Consider the following 12,508-nt stretch of genomic DNA (forward strand, 5'->3'; position numbering starts at 1 on the left):
CAATGTGTCAGGCATTATGTAAGCCCCTGTAAGGTACAAGAATGACAGGAGCGTGTGTCAAAATTACCTCCCATGACATCTAGTGCCATGCTGTTCTTCAGTTTCTCCATTTCATAGGATTGGAATCAACCGTACGAGGAAGTTTCACAAGGTGACAAGCCAAAACAGAGTTGCGTGCACTGCCTTATTTGCTATGCTGTCACGAAGGCCTGCTGGAACATCAGAATTTCGCAGGTTTCCTGTTGAAAATGTTACTTGGAAACATGGAGCACCTCTTGTGTGATCTCTGATTGTGAAGAATTGTTTGTCAGGATTGATTTCAGAAGTAGTTTCACAATGCAGTGCTGTCCACAGGATGACAGTTACATATCACTTTCAAACAAATTGCCTCATGGTTTGTTTTAATTAGACATTGTCAGATATGCTCTTTATATACGTTAGTGTTGAATGGAGAAACCTGAATATTATGCTGCATCTTGTGATATTCTTATACAATGCAGCAACCATTCTGTCAAAAGCGAGACACAACCTGTTTTACACCATTTTTCTTCACCCATGCTTGAGAGCATGAAACAACAATGAATACTTTAATGTAATAATCCTGAGCATCATCGTATGAAATGGAAATAAATAGCTATCACCAAATTGAAGAAGCAAGACAGCTAGCATGGATATGACCAGAATCAGGATGTGAATATTACTCAGGGCATATACTCCCCTGGACAACCAAGAAAAATAAGGGAATTTTTTCATCCAGGAAAAACCTGGGAAACCAGCAGGAATTTTTCATTGTTTTAGTTCTCAATTAAAGTTTTGTAATTTTGGCTGGGAAGTACTGATACTCTTAACAAAGATTTTTACTTCAGTCTACTACAGCAGTACAATACAGCAGCAGTAAAACGTAAACCAGAGAATAACACCAAAATAAAACTGTAGTTGCAAAGAAAATGTTCCATTTAGAGCAACAAAATACAGTGCACAGAAAAGTATCTGCTAACAGCAAAATGTTTCAAAAGGCCTTAGGACAAAGACTATGTAATGGTTTGTAACAAGAAACTGCTTTGATGAGCCTGACATCGCAATTGTTTACATTTACAGCAAGTCATGGTAAAATACTGCTAATGATGGGTTGAGAAGTGTTACTTTCAAAGTAAATGCCCCTGTATGCAACATGAATTATGTTATGTGTGAGAATGTGTGATGAATTTCATGAACTCTCATTCAAAACTTGGCACTTTGAAGATTACCGACTTCGAAAAATTTCGTACCCAGAGGACCAGCCATTTATGCCATCACTTACAATTTTATTGGCGTAGATATGTTTGGTACATCTGAAAGTATAGCACATGCTAAAAACGACCACAGTTCAAGGTTAGTTTTTCATATTTATTTTAGTTCTTTTGTAGATTACAAATTATGTAATAATAATGGCAAAAAGTATATGCTTATCCTTAAAACAAAGTGGGAGATGAGTTAATAGCAATTTAACACTAATTGGCTTTCCTATGCAAAGGCCAAAGTGCTCTACGGAACATGTATTCTGCCAGGTAACCCAAGAAATGTTTGGTGTGCCATACTGAAGTTTATAATCCTACTTGTCAGAAACATTCAGGTGCTGAAATTTAAGCTGTGCACTTCGGATTCTGCATAACCACATCCTCGGGAAGTACAGGAAAATACTTCAACTGTAATGTTACTGTTGGCTGACTGACTGCATCACTTGTCCTATGCTCTGAAGATCTGTTGTCACTGGCTAACAAGATTGTGTAACATTTGCTATGGTTGGCTGACAAAAATTATCGCGATCTCAGTTTCAGTGTTTCTGAAACCACCGTGCTGTATTGGTGGAATTAGTATCAATACTTTTGTAATACAAAATGTGCAGTGTACACGTTGATGCAACGCATCAAAGAGCTTTCCAAAATGCCCCCCCCCCCCTCCCCCACACCCAAAGTGCTGGAAAATTCTATGCTGGTGTATAAAACATTTACCATTCGAAAGATTGATAAGTGTTACAGCTCGGAGGGGAAGTATATTGTCACCACTGGAAAAAAGAAAATGTACTTTCATCTAAGATATAGTGTATTTTCACCCAGGAAAAAGTGTTTTTTCAACCAAGAAATCTGGGCATAATAGAGTTTTTTTTTTTTTTCCCTCCCTCCTCCTCCTTGTGCACCATGTTATAATGTCAATCACTGACCTGTAAGACAGTATGAATTTCTACACGTATTGAGGAGGTCAGTCTTGTAACACAGCTGGAGTTATCAATGTAAAGTACAAAACTATGAACAAGTGTATGTACATCTATGTCCAGCGAGTGCACTGGCCACTACTAAAACAGCATCTCTGGCTGACTGTCCGTGAGATACCATTTAGTTGGCAGATCGAAGATGATCATACACCAAGGAAACAAAAGTGCAAGCACAGCACATCAACCATTAGAGCTTCTGATACAAGGAACATGAAATTCTACCCCACAATCATTGTGTGTTGAAGGAAGTAACTCAATTTGAATGTCGCATTGACCATGAAGATGTGACAACATGACCAGAATGCAAAGATCTACCTGTGATGTCATATGAAGTACCACTGAGTAGATCAATATCCAGAAAATAATAGTCCACCCAAAAATAATGGACCACTGTTTTGCTGCAGACTATGTTCTGCGCTGTGGTGTAGCAGTTACAGTTGGCAGCAGGTGAGGTACAGGTTACTGAACTGATTGCCACCTACTACAGTTGTTTGTCATGTAAGATTTGTTATTTCTGTAATGTTTTGGAACTAAACTTACGTATGGAATATTGGAATTTACTAAAACATTTTATGTATGTAAAAATGGGTACACTTTGCTGAGGTAGGTAGTTCAGCACATTGTGTACTTTTGCTTATGTGTAATAAACATGCTATCATTGTGAAATGTTGGTTGTTGTTGCTGTACTTGATTCTAGATTCTATATGCCAATGTATTAAAAACAGCAAAAGACCCAAGATACAAATTCAGTATATAAGTAATTTCATGTTTTCAGACATTGTCATTGCCTAGTGAGAAGGGCAATGGTGTTTATCCACTCCTTGACCTTTTCTGCTCTTGTTGTGCAACACATTGAGCAATGTGACACAGTGATTAACACATTTGACATACATTTGGGAAGAACGGGGCTCAAACCTTGCCTGTCTTCCCTGATTCGGGTGTTTCCTGGTTAGCTTGTATAATTTGAGACAAGCATTGGGATGGTTCCTTCGACTATCAAATGGTCATTTCCTTCCTTATCCTATCACAGCTTATGATCTTTCTAATGACCTAATCGCTATAGTGTTAAACACTAATCTTTCCTTCTTTCTTTCGTCCAGTGAGTTGTGTGTGCTTTGATCACTTTTTAATAATCTAACACATTTGTAGGTTTTCAGTCCATTGGTTTCAAACAATTCGATTGCAGCCTGCTTCAGAGGAGCCCCGTTTTTGACTCGTCTACATATAGCTAGATGCATAAATAAGTGAGAAACTGATCTTATTTACGACCATAACAAGTGCATAACACAGTGTAAAAATGATCACTTTTACCACCGCACAAAGAAACTGTGTTCCAAATAATAGGTGTTCACATTATTTTGATAAGCTTGTGTACAGTGTGAAATACTGATATTTTGATTCCCTACTTGTTTGGTACTGCAGCTCTTGGCTATAACAGTGCAGTTGTGATAAGTTGGTACTAGTTTTGGAATGTTCAACTGTTCGACATTTGTTGTGGCCTCACTGTCATTGTGGATGTTGGTATGTTTCAGTGTGTGTGTGTGTGTGTGTGTGTGTGTGTGTGTGTGTGTGTTTGAAATTGGATGAGAGTCAGTCAGTAGTGTTAAGAGATGCACAGTCATTTTGAAACAGACAATTGTTACAGTCCACCACTTTAACTGAGTGGTCAGTGTGCTTGACTGCCATCCAGCAGGCCTAGTTTTGACTTCTAGCCGGATTGAATATTTTCTCGACCCCAGGACTGGGTTGTGTTATTCTCATCATTATCAACATGCAAGTCACCCCCTGTTGGGGATCCCGGCCATCAGTGCCACACAATCATTTAATATTTTCCCGGTGGTCAGATGGAAAAGACAGAAAATCTGTTAGGTACCTTCAGGCCACAGTAAACTGGGAGTCAAATCATGTATTCCTCTGCAGCGTTTGTAAATCGCAGTATATTCCCTGTAAGATGTCCCACAAAGTATGGTTACTGTCATCAGTATGAACTCCATGCATGATGTTTCTGTAGCAGGGATGTTGCCAAAGCGGAATGAAATTCATAAATCTCGAGACCATCCTTTTTTCAGTTGTTAACTGTCAGTTTGTCATGCTCCTTGCACCTAGTGAACTGTTACTGGTAAATAATAAATGTTGTTGTGGTCTTCAGTCCTGAGGCTGGTTTGATGCAGCTCTCCATGCTACCCTATCCTGTGCAAGCTTCTTCATCTCCCAGTACTTACTGCAACCTACATCCTTCTGAATCTGCTAAGTGTATTCATTTCTTGGTCTTCCTCTATGATTTTTACCCTCCACGCTGCCATCCAATGCTAAATTTGCGATCCCTTGATGCCTCAGAACATGTCCTACTAACCAGTCCCTTCTTTTTGTCTAGTTGTGCCACAAACTCCTCTTCTCCCCAATTCTATTCAATACTTCATCATTAGTTACGTGATCTACCCATCTAATCTTCAGCATTCTTCTGTAGCACCACATTTCAAAAGCTTCTGTTCTCTTCTTGTCCAAACTATTTATCGTACATGTTTCACTTCCATACATGGCTATACTCGATACAAATACTTTTAGAAACGACTTCCTGACACTTAAATCTATACTCGATGTTAACAAATTTTTCTTCTTCAGAAATGCTTTCCTTGCCATTGCCAGTCTACATTTTATATCTTCTCTACTTCGACCTTAATCAGTTATTTTGCTCTCCAAATAGCAAAACTCCTTTACTATTTAAGTGTATCATTTCCTAATCTAATTCCCTCAGCATCACCCAACATAATTCAACTACGTTCCATTATCCTCGTTTTGCTTTTGTTGTAGTTCTTCTTATATCCTCCTTTCAAGACACTGTCCATACCGTTCAACTGCTCTCGCAAGTCCTTTGCTGACTCTGACAGAATTACAATGTCATCGGCAAACCTCAAAGTTTTTATTTCTTCTCCATGGATTTTAACACCTACTCCGAATTTTTCTTTTCTTTCCTTTACTGCTTGCTCAATACATAGATTGAGTAACATTGGGCTACAACCCTGTCTCACTCCCTTCCCAACCACTGCTTCCCTTTCATGCCCCCCAACTCTTATAATTGCCATCTGGTTTCTGTACAAATTGTAAATAGCCTTTCGCTCCCTGTATTTTACCCCTGCCACTTTAGAATTTGAAAGAGAGTATTCCAGTCAACATTGTCAAAAGCTTTCTCTAAGTCTATAGATGCTGGAAACATATGTTTGCCTTTCCTTAATCTTTCTTCTAAGATAAGTCGTAAGGTCAGTATTGCCTCACGTGTTCCAACATTTCTACAGAATCCAAACTGATGTTCCCCGAGGTTGACTTCTACCAGTTTTTCCATTCGTCTGTAAAGAATTCACATTAGTATTTTGCAGCTGTGACTTAGTAAACTGATAGTTTGGTAATTTTCACATCTGTCAACACCTTCTTTCCTTGGGATTGGAATTATTATATTCTTCTTGAAGTCTGAGGGTATTTCGCCTGTCTCATACATCTTGCTCATCAGATGGTAGAGTTTTGTCAGGACTGGCTCTCCCAAGGGCGTCAGTAGTTCCAATGCAATGTTGTATACTCCAAGGGCCTTGTTTCGACTCAGGTCTTTTCAGTGCTCTGTCAAAATCTTCACGCAGTATTGTATCTCCAATTTCATCTTCATCTACATCCTCTTCCATTTCCATAATATTGTCCTCAAGTACATCACCCTTGTATAGACCCTCTATATACTCCTTCCACCTTTCTGCTTTCCCTTCTTTGCTTAGAACTGGGTTTCCATCTGAGCTCTTGATATTCATGCAAGTGGTTCTCTTTTCTCCAAAGGTCTTCTTAATTTTCCTGTAGGCAGTATCTATCTTACCCCTAGTGAGATAAGCCTCTACATCCTTACATTTGTCCTCTAGCCATCCCTGCTTAGCCATTTTGCACTTCCTGTCAATCTCATTTTTGAGACGTCTGTATTCCTTTTTGCCTGCTTCATTTACTGTATTTTTATATTTTCTCCTTTCATCGATTAAATTCAATATTTCTTCTGTTACCCAAGGATTACTACTAGCCCTCGTCTTTTTACCTACTTGATCCTCTACTGCCTTCACTACTTCATCCCTCAGAGCTACCCATTTTTCTTCTACTGTACTTCTTTGCCCCCATTCTTGGCAATTGTTCCCTTATGCTCTCCCTGAAACTCTGTACAACCTGTGGTTTAGTCAGTTTATGCAGGTCCCATTTTCTTAAATTGCTACCCTTTTGCAGTTTCTTCGGTTCATAACCAACAGGTTGTGGTCAGAGTCCACATCTGCCTCTGGAAATGTCGTACAATTTAAAACCTGGTTCCTAAATCTCTGTCTTACCATTATATAATCTATCTGAAACTTCCTGGCAGATTAAAACTATGTGCCGGACTGAGACTCGAACTCGGGACATTTGCCTTGCGCGGGCAAGTGCTCTACCGACTGAGCTACCCAAGCACGAGTCACGCCCCGTCCTCACAGCTTTAATTCTGCCACTACCTCGTCTCCTATCTTACAAACTTCACAGAAGCTCTCCTGGTCCGGCACACAGTTTTAATCTGCCAGGAAGTTTCATATCAGCGCACACTCTGCTGTAGAGTGAAAATTTCATTCTATATAATCCATCTTATACCTTCTAGTATCTCCAGGATTCTTCCATGTAGAAAACCTTCTTTCATGATTCTTGAACCAAGTGTTAGCTATGCTCTGTACAAAACTCTACCAGGCGGCTTCCTCTTTCATTTCTTAGCCCCAATCCATATTCACCTACTATGTTTCTTTCTCTCCCTTTTCCTACTCTCGAATTCCAGTCACCCATGACTATTAAATTTTTGTCTCCCTTCACTACCTGAATAATTTCTTTTATGTCATCATACATTTCATCAATTTATTCATCATCTGCATAGCTAGTTGGCATATAAACTTGTACTACTGTAGTAGGCATGGGCTTCGTGTCTATCTTGGCCACAATAGTGCGTTCACTATGCTGTTTGGAGTAGCTTACCCCCACTCTCTCTCTCTCTCTCTCTCTCTCTCTCTCTCTCTCTCTCTCTCTCTCTCTCTCTCTCTCTCCCCCCCCCCCCCCCCCCCCATTATTAAATCTACTCCTGCATTACCCCTATTTGATTTTGTATTTATAACCCTGTATTCACCTGACCAAAAGTCTGTTCCTCCTGCCACTGAACTTCACTAATTCCCACTATATCTAACTTTAACCTATCCATTTCCCTTTTTAAATTTTCTAACCTACCTGTCCGATTAAGGGATCTGACATCCCACGCTCTGATCCGTAGAACGCCAGTTTTCTTTTTCCTGATAATAAATAACTATCACATGCAATTAAATAATTAAGCATATGTCCACAGTAGTTGTCATGTTGACAGTAAAGAAATGTAGCTGTGTTGGGCACTGTTGCATTTCGTGATATGTTGCTCAGAAAGACTGCTTATGTTGCAGCATGCATATGGTCGGGAAAATGACTTACAGCTTCGAAACTGTTATGGGAAAGAGAAAACCCCCTCACATAGTTTAATTCCATTAGTACAATCAAATATTGTGACTGACATGTCCAACAAATAGGAGCGAACATGAATACTCAGTTAAATTAGGAACAGTAATGTTGCTGATGATGTGAAACATGAAGGAAGTATTAGGGAGGGAAGGAGGAAGGGATATCAACGTAACATGGTGTACAATTATATAGAAACATATGTTTTGGTGTGTGATTGTGAGTTTGGAAGTAAATATGGGGAAGTTGGTGTCAGTGGAACAAGTTGTTGCCTGGCAGAAATGAAGCTGTGAGGCTGGGTTGTGAGACTTGACTTGATAGCTCATTTGTTAAGAGCATTCCCCACAAAAAGCAGGAATCCGAATTTGAGTCCCAGTCTGGCGTACAGTTTTTATCTGCCAGGCAGTTTGAAAACAGTGCATAGGTGTACTACTGGTATATGTGTGTATGCATCTTTTGGTGTAATTGCTTGTGAGGGTGAGGGAGGATGAGAGAGTTCATGTCTGCTGAGGCACGTGGATATTCTGGTGCGCTGGAGTTTTCATTTAACATTTTGATAATGAGTTGTCAAGATCATCTATTGTGTCTGTTACATTTTTTATTTGTTGTTTATTCTGTATAAATTTACATATGTAGTGTTAGAAATAATATAAAATATGTATGTTATGTATAACCGTGTAGCGTTTATTTGTGTAATAAATTGCAGGGTTGTTAAAGTATGATATGGGAAATGATTGTTTTTCATTTACTGCAGAACAGTCATTTAAGAACAGTCATTTAAATTTCGTATTATTTCAGGAATATGGAAGAGAGAATCCCTTCAATACTGACATGGACTTTCAGTTCCTACCTTTACGAACAAAGGTTGAAATATTGCATGCTTTGTGTGATTTCCGATTGGATGCTGATGATGTCCAGGATGTACTGAAGGTATGAATCTGGTGGTTTTAAAATTGGTTTTATCCCTAAGAAGTAATTTATCTATATGCTTCCAAAATTTCAACAATTAATTTCTGAATTTACTCTTAGGTTTGTTAGATTACAGCTTCACCCTCTTGTCAGTATTATCAGGTAGTGCCAATTGAAGACTATATATGAAATGTTCACATTGTGTTGTTCACTATGGGTATTCTTAAACACAACCACAAGTTTGTTTTAAATGCATGTCTCGTAAAAGTTTTTGTTTTCCACTCAAGCTAATTTTGTAACTGTTTTGAAGGGTCATAAATACAGTAATATCAATTAATTAAATTTGTCTTTTTTTATGAATTCTTCCGTCTCTTCTTCATAGAACATTTCCATTTTGAAGGTTGAATAACACTTAGACGGTTTTTTGTTCCACTGATTTTTATTTGTATGAACTAGTTTTCGGTTTATTAGGCCATCTTCAGGTAACTACTGGCTATTGTTATGCCAGTAGTTATCTGAAGATGGCCTAATAAGCCAAAAACTAGTTCATACAAATAAAAGTAAGTAGAACAAAAAAACCACCTAAGTGTTATTCGACCCTCAATAAATTTGTCTTTATTTTACATCATCAGGACAAACATTGCTGTAGTTGTAAAACGAGCTTTGGCTGTGTTTAAGAATGCAGATAAAGAGAATATATTTTGTGAATGATTCTGATGCAACTTTCTTCTCAAATATTTATGAACAGGATATCATTATTCACATACCAGAATTAAAAGTTTTCACACAAGCATAAACAGCAGCTTTATTTATGCTTGTGTGCATATTTTCATTTATGAAATGTTTTACTCAAAAAAGTGATCTGTAGCGAGAACTCACTTTGTCACAGGACTATACCAACAGCTACGTTAAAGTTCAAACTGGTGCACATTCGTACCTGACAGTGCAAGCATGGAAAGTGATCAGATGTGATATTCAGCAGCAGTTTCTGCAGAATAATGCGAAGAAATATCAAGTTTTGAAATAAATTGTACAGCTTTTGTAACACAGGAGTGGATTGCAATGCTAGTAAAGAAAAACATAGGGAAAAACTCCAATTCTATGCTTATGATCATGATGTGTACTATTAAAACAGTAAAAAGTAGGAATTCCATCATGGTATAGATAAAAACTGGGGCTGCTAACAGGGTGAAGAAAAAATTCCGCCTTAAGCAATCGACATGCGATTACTCACCCCAGTTCGAGACAAAAGTGTATCTAGCAAAACATGGTGCTACCAATAGGTTTAAGAGAAATGGAATTTAAAAAATAAGGTTCTGGCAGTGCTATAACTGCATGCAGGTAGCATGAACTGTGCAGTGTGCTGGAGCTGTCCCAATAGCTCAGTGAGATAAGGCAGCAGCATGATAACTATATGCAGGCTCGACAGTCTTAGAGTTACGTTCAGATGAAGCATTTAATTTTTTTTTGTTTTGTTTTTATTTTTCCTCCCTTTCAATTAAATTATCAGATTGTATCCATTTTACACTTCCACAGTGCGTTATCTTGTGTATATCTTTCTGTTACTATTACTTTACATAAACATTAAGACATAAAATTAACTTCTTACAGATGTAAACAACCAGTTTGTTTTGTCCATGACACAAATAAAGCCAGTAGAAAATTATTGTGGCTACAGTAACATCTGTATCCAATGAGGTACAGAATGCGTAACAGGTAGGCTACACAAGATTGCACACTACGCTACTCACAGTTAATTCCATTCTATACGTTCAGTGTCCAGGCTTACCTTCACAGAGCCAGTACGTACACATATGAGCAACACTCAGTTTAGAGATGATGATCAAAGCAACCATCTTGCATTTGCAAACGCTTTGCCGCTTCGCTGGATCATACTTGGCTGGACCATATGCTGCATCCCCTATTGCTGAATCTGCACACTCTCAAGGTATTTGCTCATGTACATCCTTGGGTGAAATACTATAAACTTTTTTCTATAAGTGTCCCCACAGATAAAAACCTATTGGATTAAGGTCCAGAATGTTGGACCTCCATGACCAATCCATTTTCCTGGAAATGCTTGTGGCAATGCACCATCATGCCACAACCATGGGTGACATGTGGGTTGTGTTCCGACAAGTAATGAGTGTTGTGGAGGTTGAAAATACCTTCCCGAGTGAATCTGGATTCATCATTCCGTATCACATAATCTATAAAATGGTCATTATCCTCCACTTGGTGCAAAAGCCATTCACAAAACTATACTTGTCAAATGCAGTCATTTGGCCCCAGGTGTTGAGTTAACATGTAATGCAGGTCTTCATTGTGTGACACTTCAGCAACCAATCTTTGAGGTGTCTGCAACTGTCTTGCAATATCAAGGTCATTTTGCCGAGGTGATTGGTTAACTGGTTTCAAGAATCACATCCTTTGTTAGTGGAGTACGCCTAGTCCTTGGACAGTCTCAGTGCATTACTTGTGGATGAAGATTACTGGTTTCCCGAAGGCATTGCTCCAGGCGACAAAAAAACATTCTTAATGCAATGGTGCCTTTGAGGGTACCCTGCAGCATATGCACGAGCAGCAGCAGCAGCAGCAGCAGCATGAGCAGCAGCATGAGCATCAGTATCAGCTTGGTTATCTGATGCACCCAGCATCAAAAGAATATCAACATATTCATCATTTGTGTTCTACATGGGGAAGCTGACACACATGAACTTGACATGAAAAGTTATGGTTGTGTGCTGTTAATACACACATGCATGAAGTTTAATGGACCCCATTGTTATGTGATAGGCTGTGTGTCATGTGACAAAATAATGTCCTGCTTGTAAATGATGAGAACTAAGGAACTGACATCTAAAAAAATTAAAAAGCAGGCTTGCGATGATTCGAACCATAGCCCCATGGTGTACGGTGGTTTGATGCCCCGGCAGTCTACTCAGTGAGCTACAACGGTTGTTATGGTACTAGGAGATGATACATGTTCCTCTGTATGTTCTGATGTATTGCACGATGTGTCACTGTTGACAGCTTCTCATTTTTGTACAAGTGTTTTCAAAATGCACTCAATCTGATTTTGCTAGATAAACTTTTTGTCTTGAACCTGGATGAGGAATTGTAAGTCGACACCCGGGTGCGGCATTTTTTCTTCACCCTGTATACAAGAAGGCAAGTGAAGCACTACGTACAGAAATTTATCTACCATGTTTATGATGAGATCTATGATAAGTGTATGCCAGGTTCGTGAGGTGTTGCAAATGTGTGGGAGTATATTTCTTTAGTTTTTCACACATATAAAACATTTTGCAAAGCACAGTTGTGAAAGTCTTGGCAGCAGCATTATTTTTATAGTAAAAAGTAAGAAGATATTAACTGTATCTGTAAACAAATACATGAATCTATAAATATAAAAGGAGCAATTTCTGTCCTATAGGTGTTGCATAACATAAAAAAGTAATAGTGCTTCTTTTGAATTCTGTGTACTGGTTTGTGGCTATTTATATATTTGAGAGAAGAGGGTTGATAAACTTTGTGTACAGGCTGTAGGAAATATTGATCTACTTCTGGACTTGTCAGTGCAAGGATATTGCTACTGCATCTCTTAAACAGTGTCTAGGGCATCCTAATATCAGTCTGATGTACTGCAAACATTGTGTAGCTATACAGTGTGCCGTGCCTTGTTATTCACTTAATTGCATTCCCTTTACATGATATGGATTAGAATCTTCCTAGCGCACGCCATATGCGGTCATGACTTTATGTATATTTAACTCTGGATTTAACTGACTGTTGTTGGGTCCATGGCTGACAAAAGTCACAGAACCCTATGTTTGA

General features: G+C 38.6%; 1 protein-coding gene across 2 annotated transcripts in view; it reads left to right on the plus strand.

Moving 5' to 3' along the window:
- Positions 1-12,508, plus strand: part of LOC126267507 (mucin-12-like) — a 278,640-nt gene that overhangs the window by 48,864 nt on the left and 217,268 nt on the right. For both annotated transcript variants that reach the window (XM_049972804.1, XM_049972806.1), the window contains exon 4: positions 8,561-8,692. In XM_049972804.1, coding sequence (XP_049828761.1) covers positions 8,561-8,692 — 132 coding nt within the window. The remainder of the gene's footprint in view (positions 1-8,560; positions 8,693-12,508) is intronic.

Source organism: Schistocerca gregaria, chromosome 4 (assembly GCF_023897955.1).
Source record: "Schistocerca gregaria isolate iqSchGreg1 chromosome 4, iqSchGreg1.2, whole genome shotgun sequence".
In the NCBI taxonomy this organism is placed as follows: Eukaryota; Metazoa; Arthropoda; class Insecta; order Orthoptera; family Acrididae; genus Schistocerca; species Schistocerca gregaria.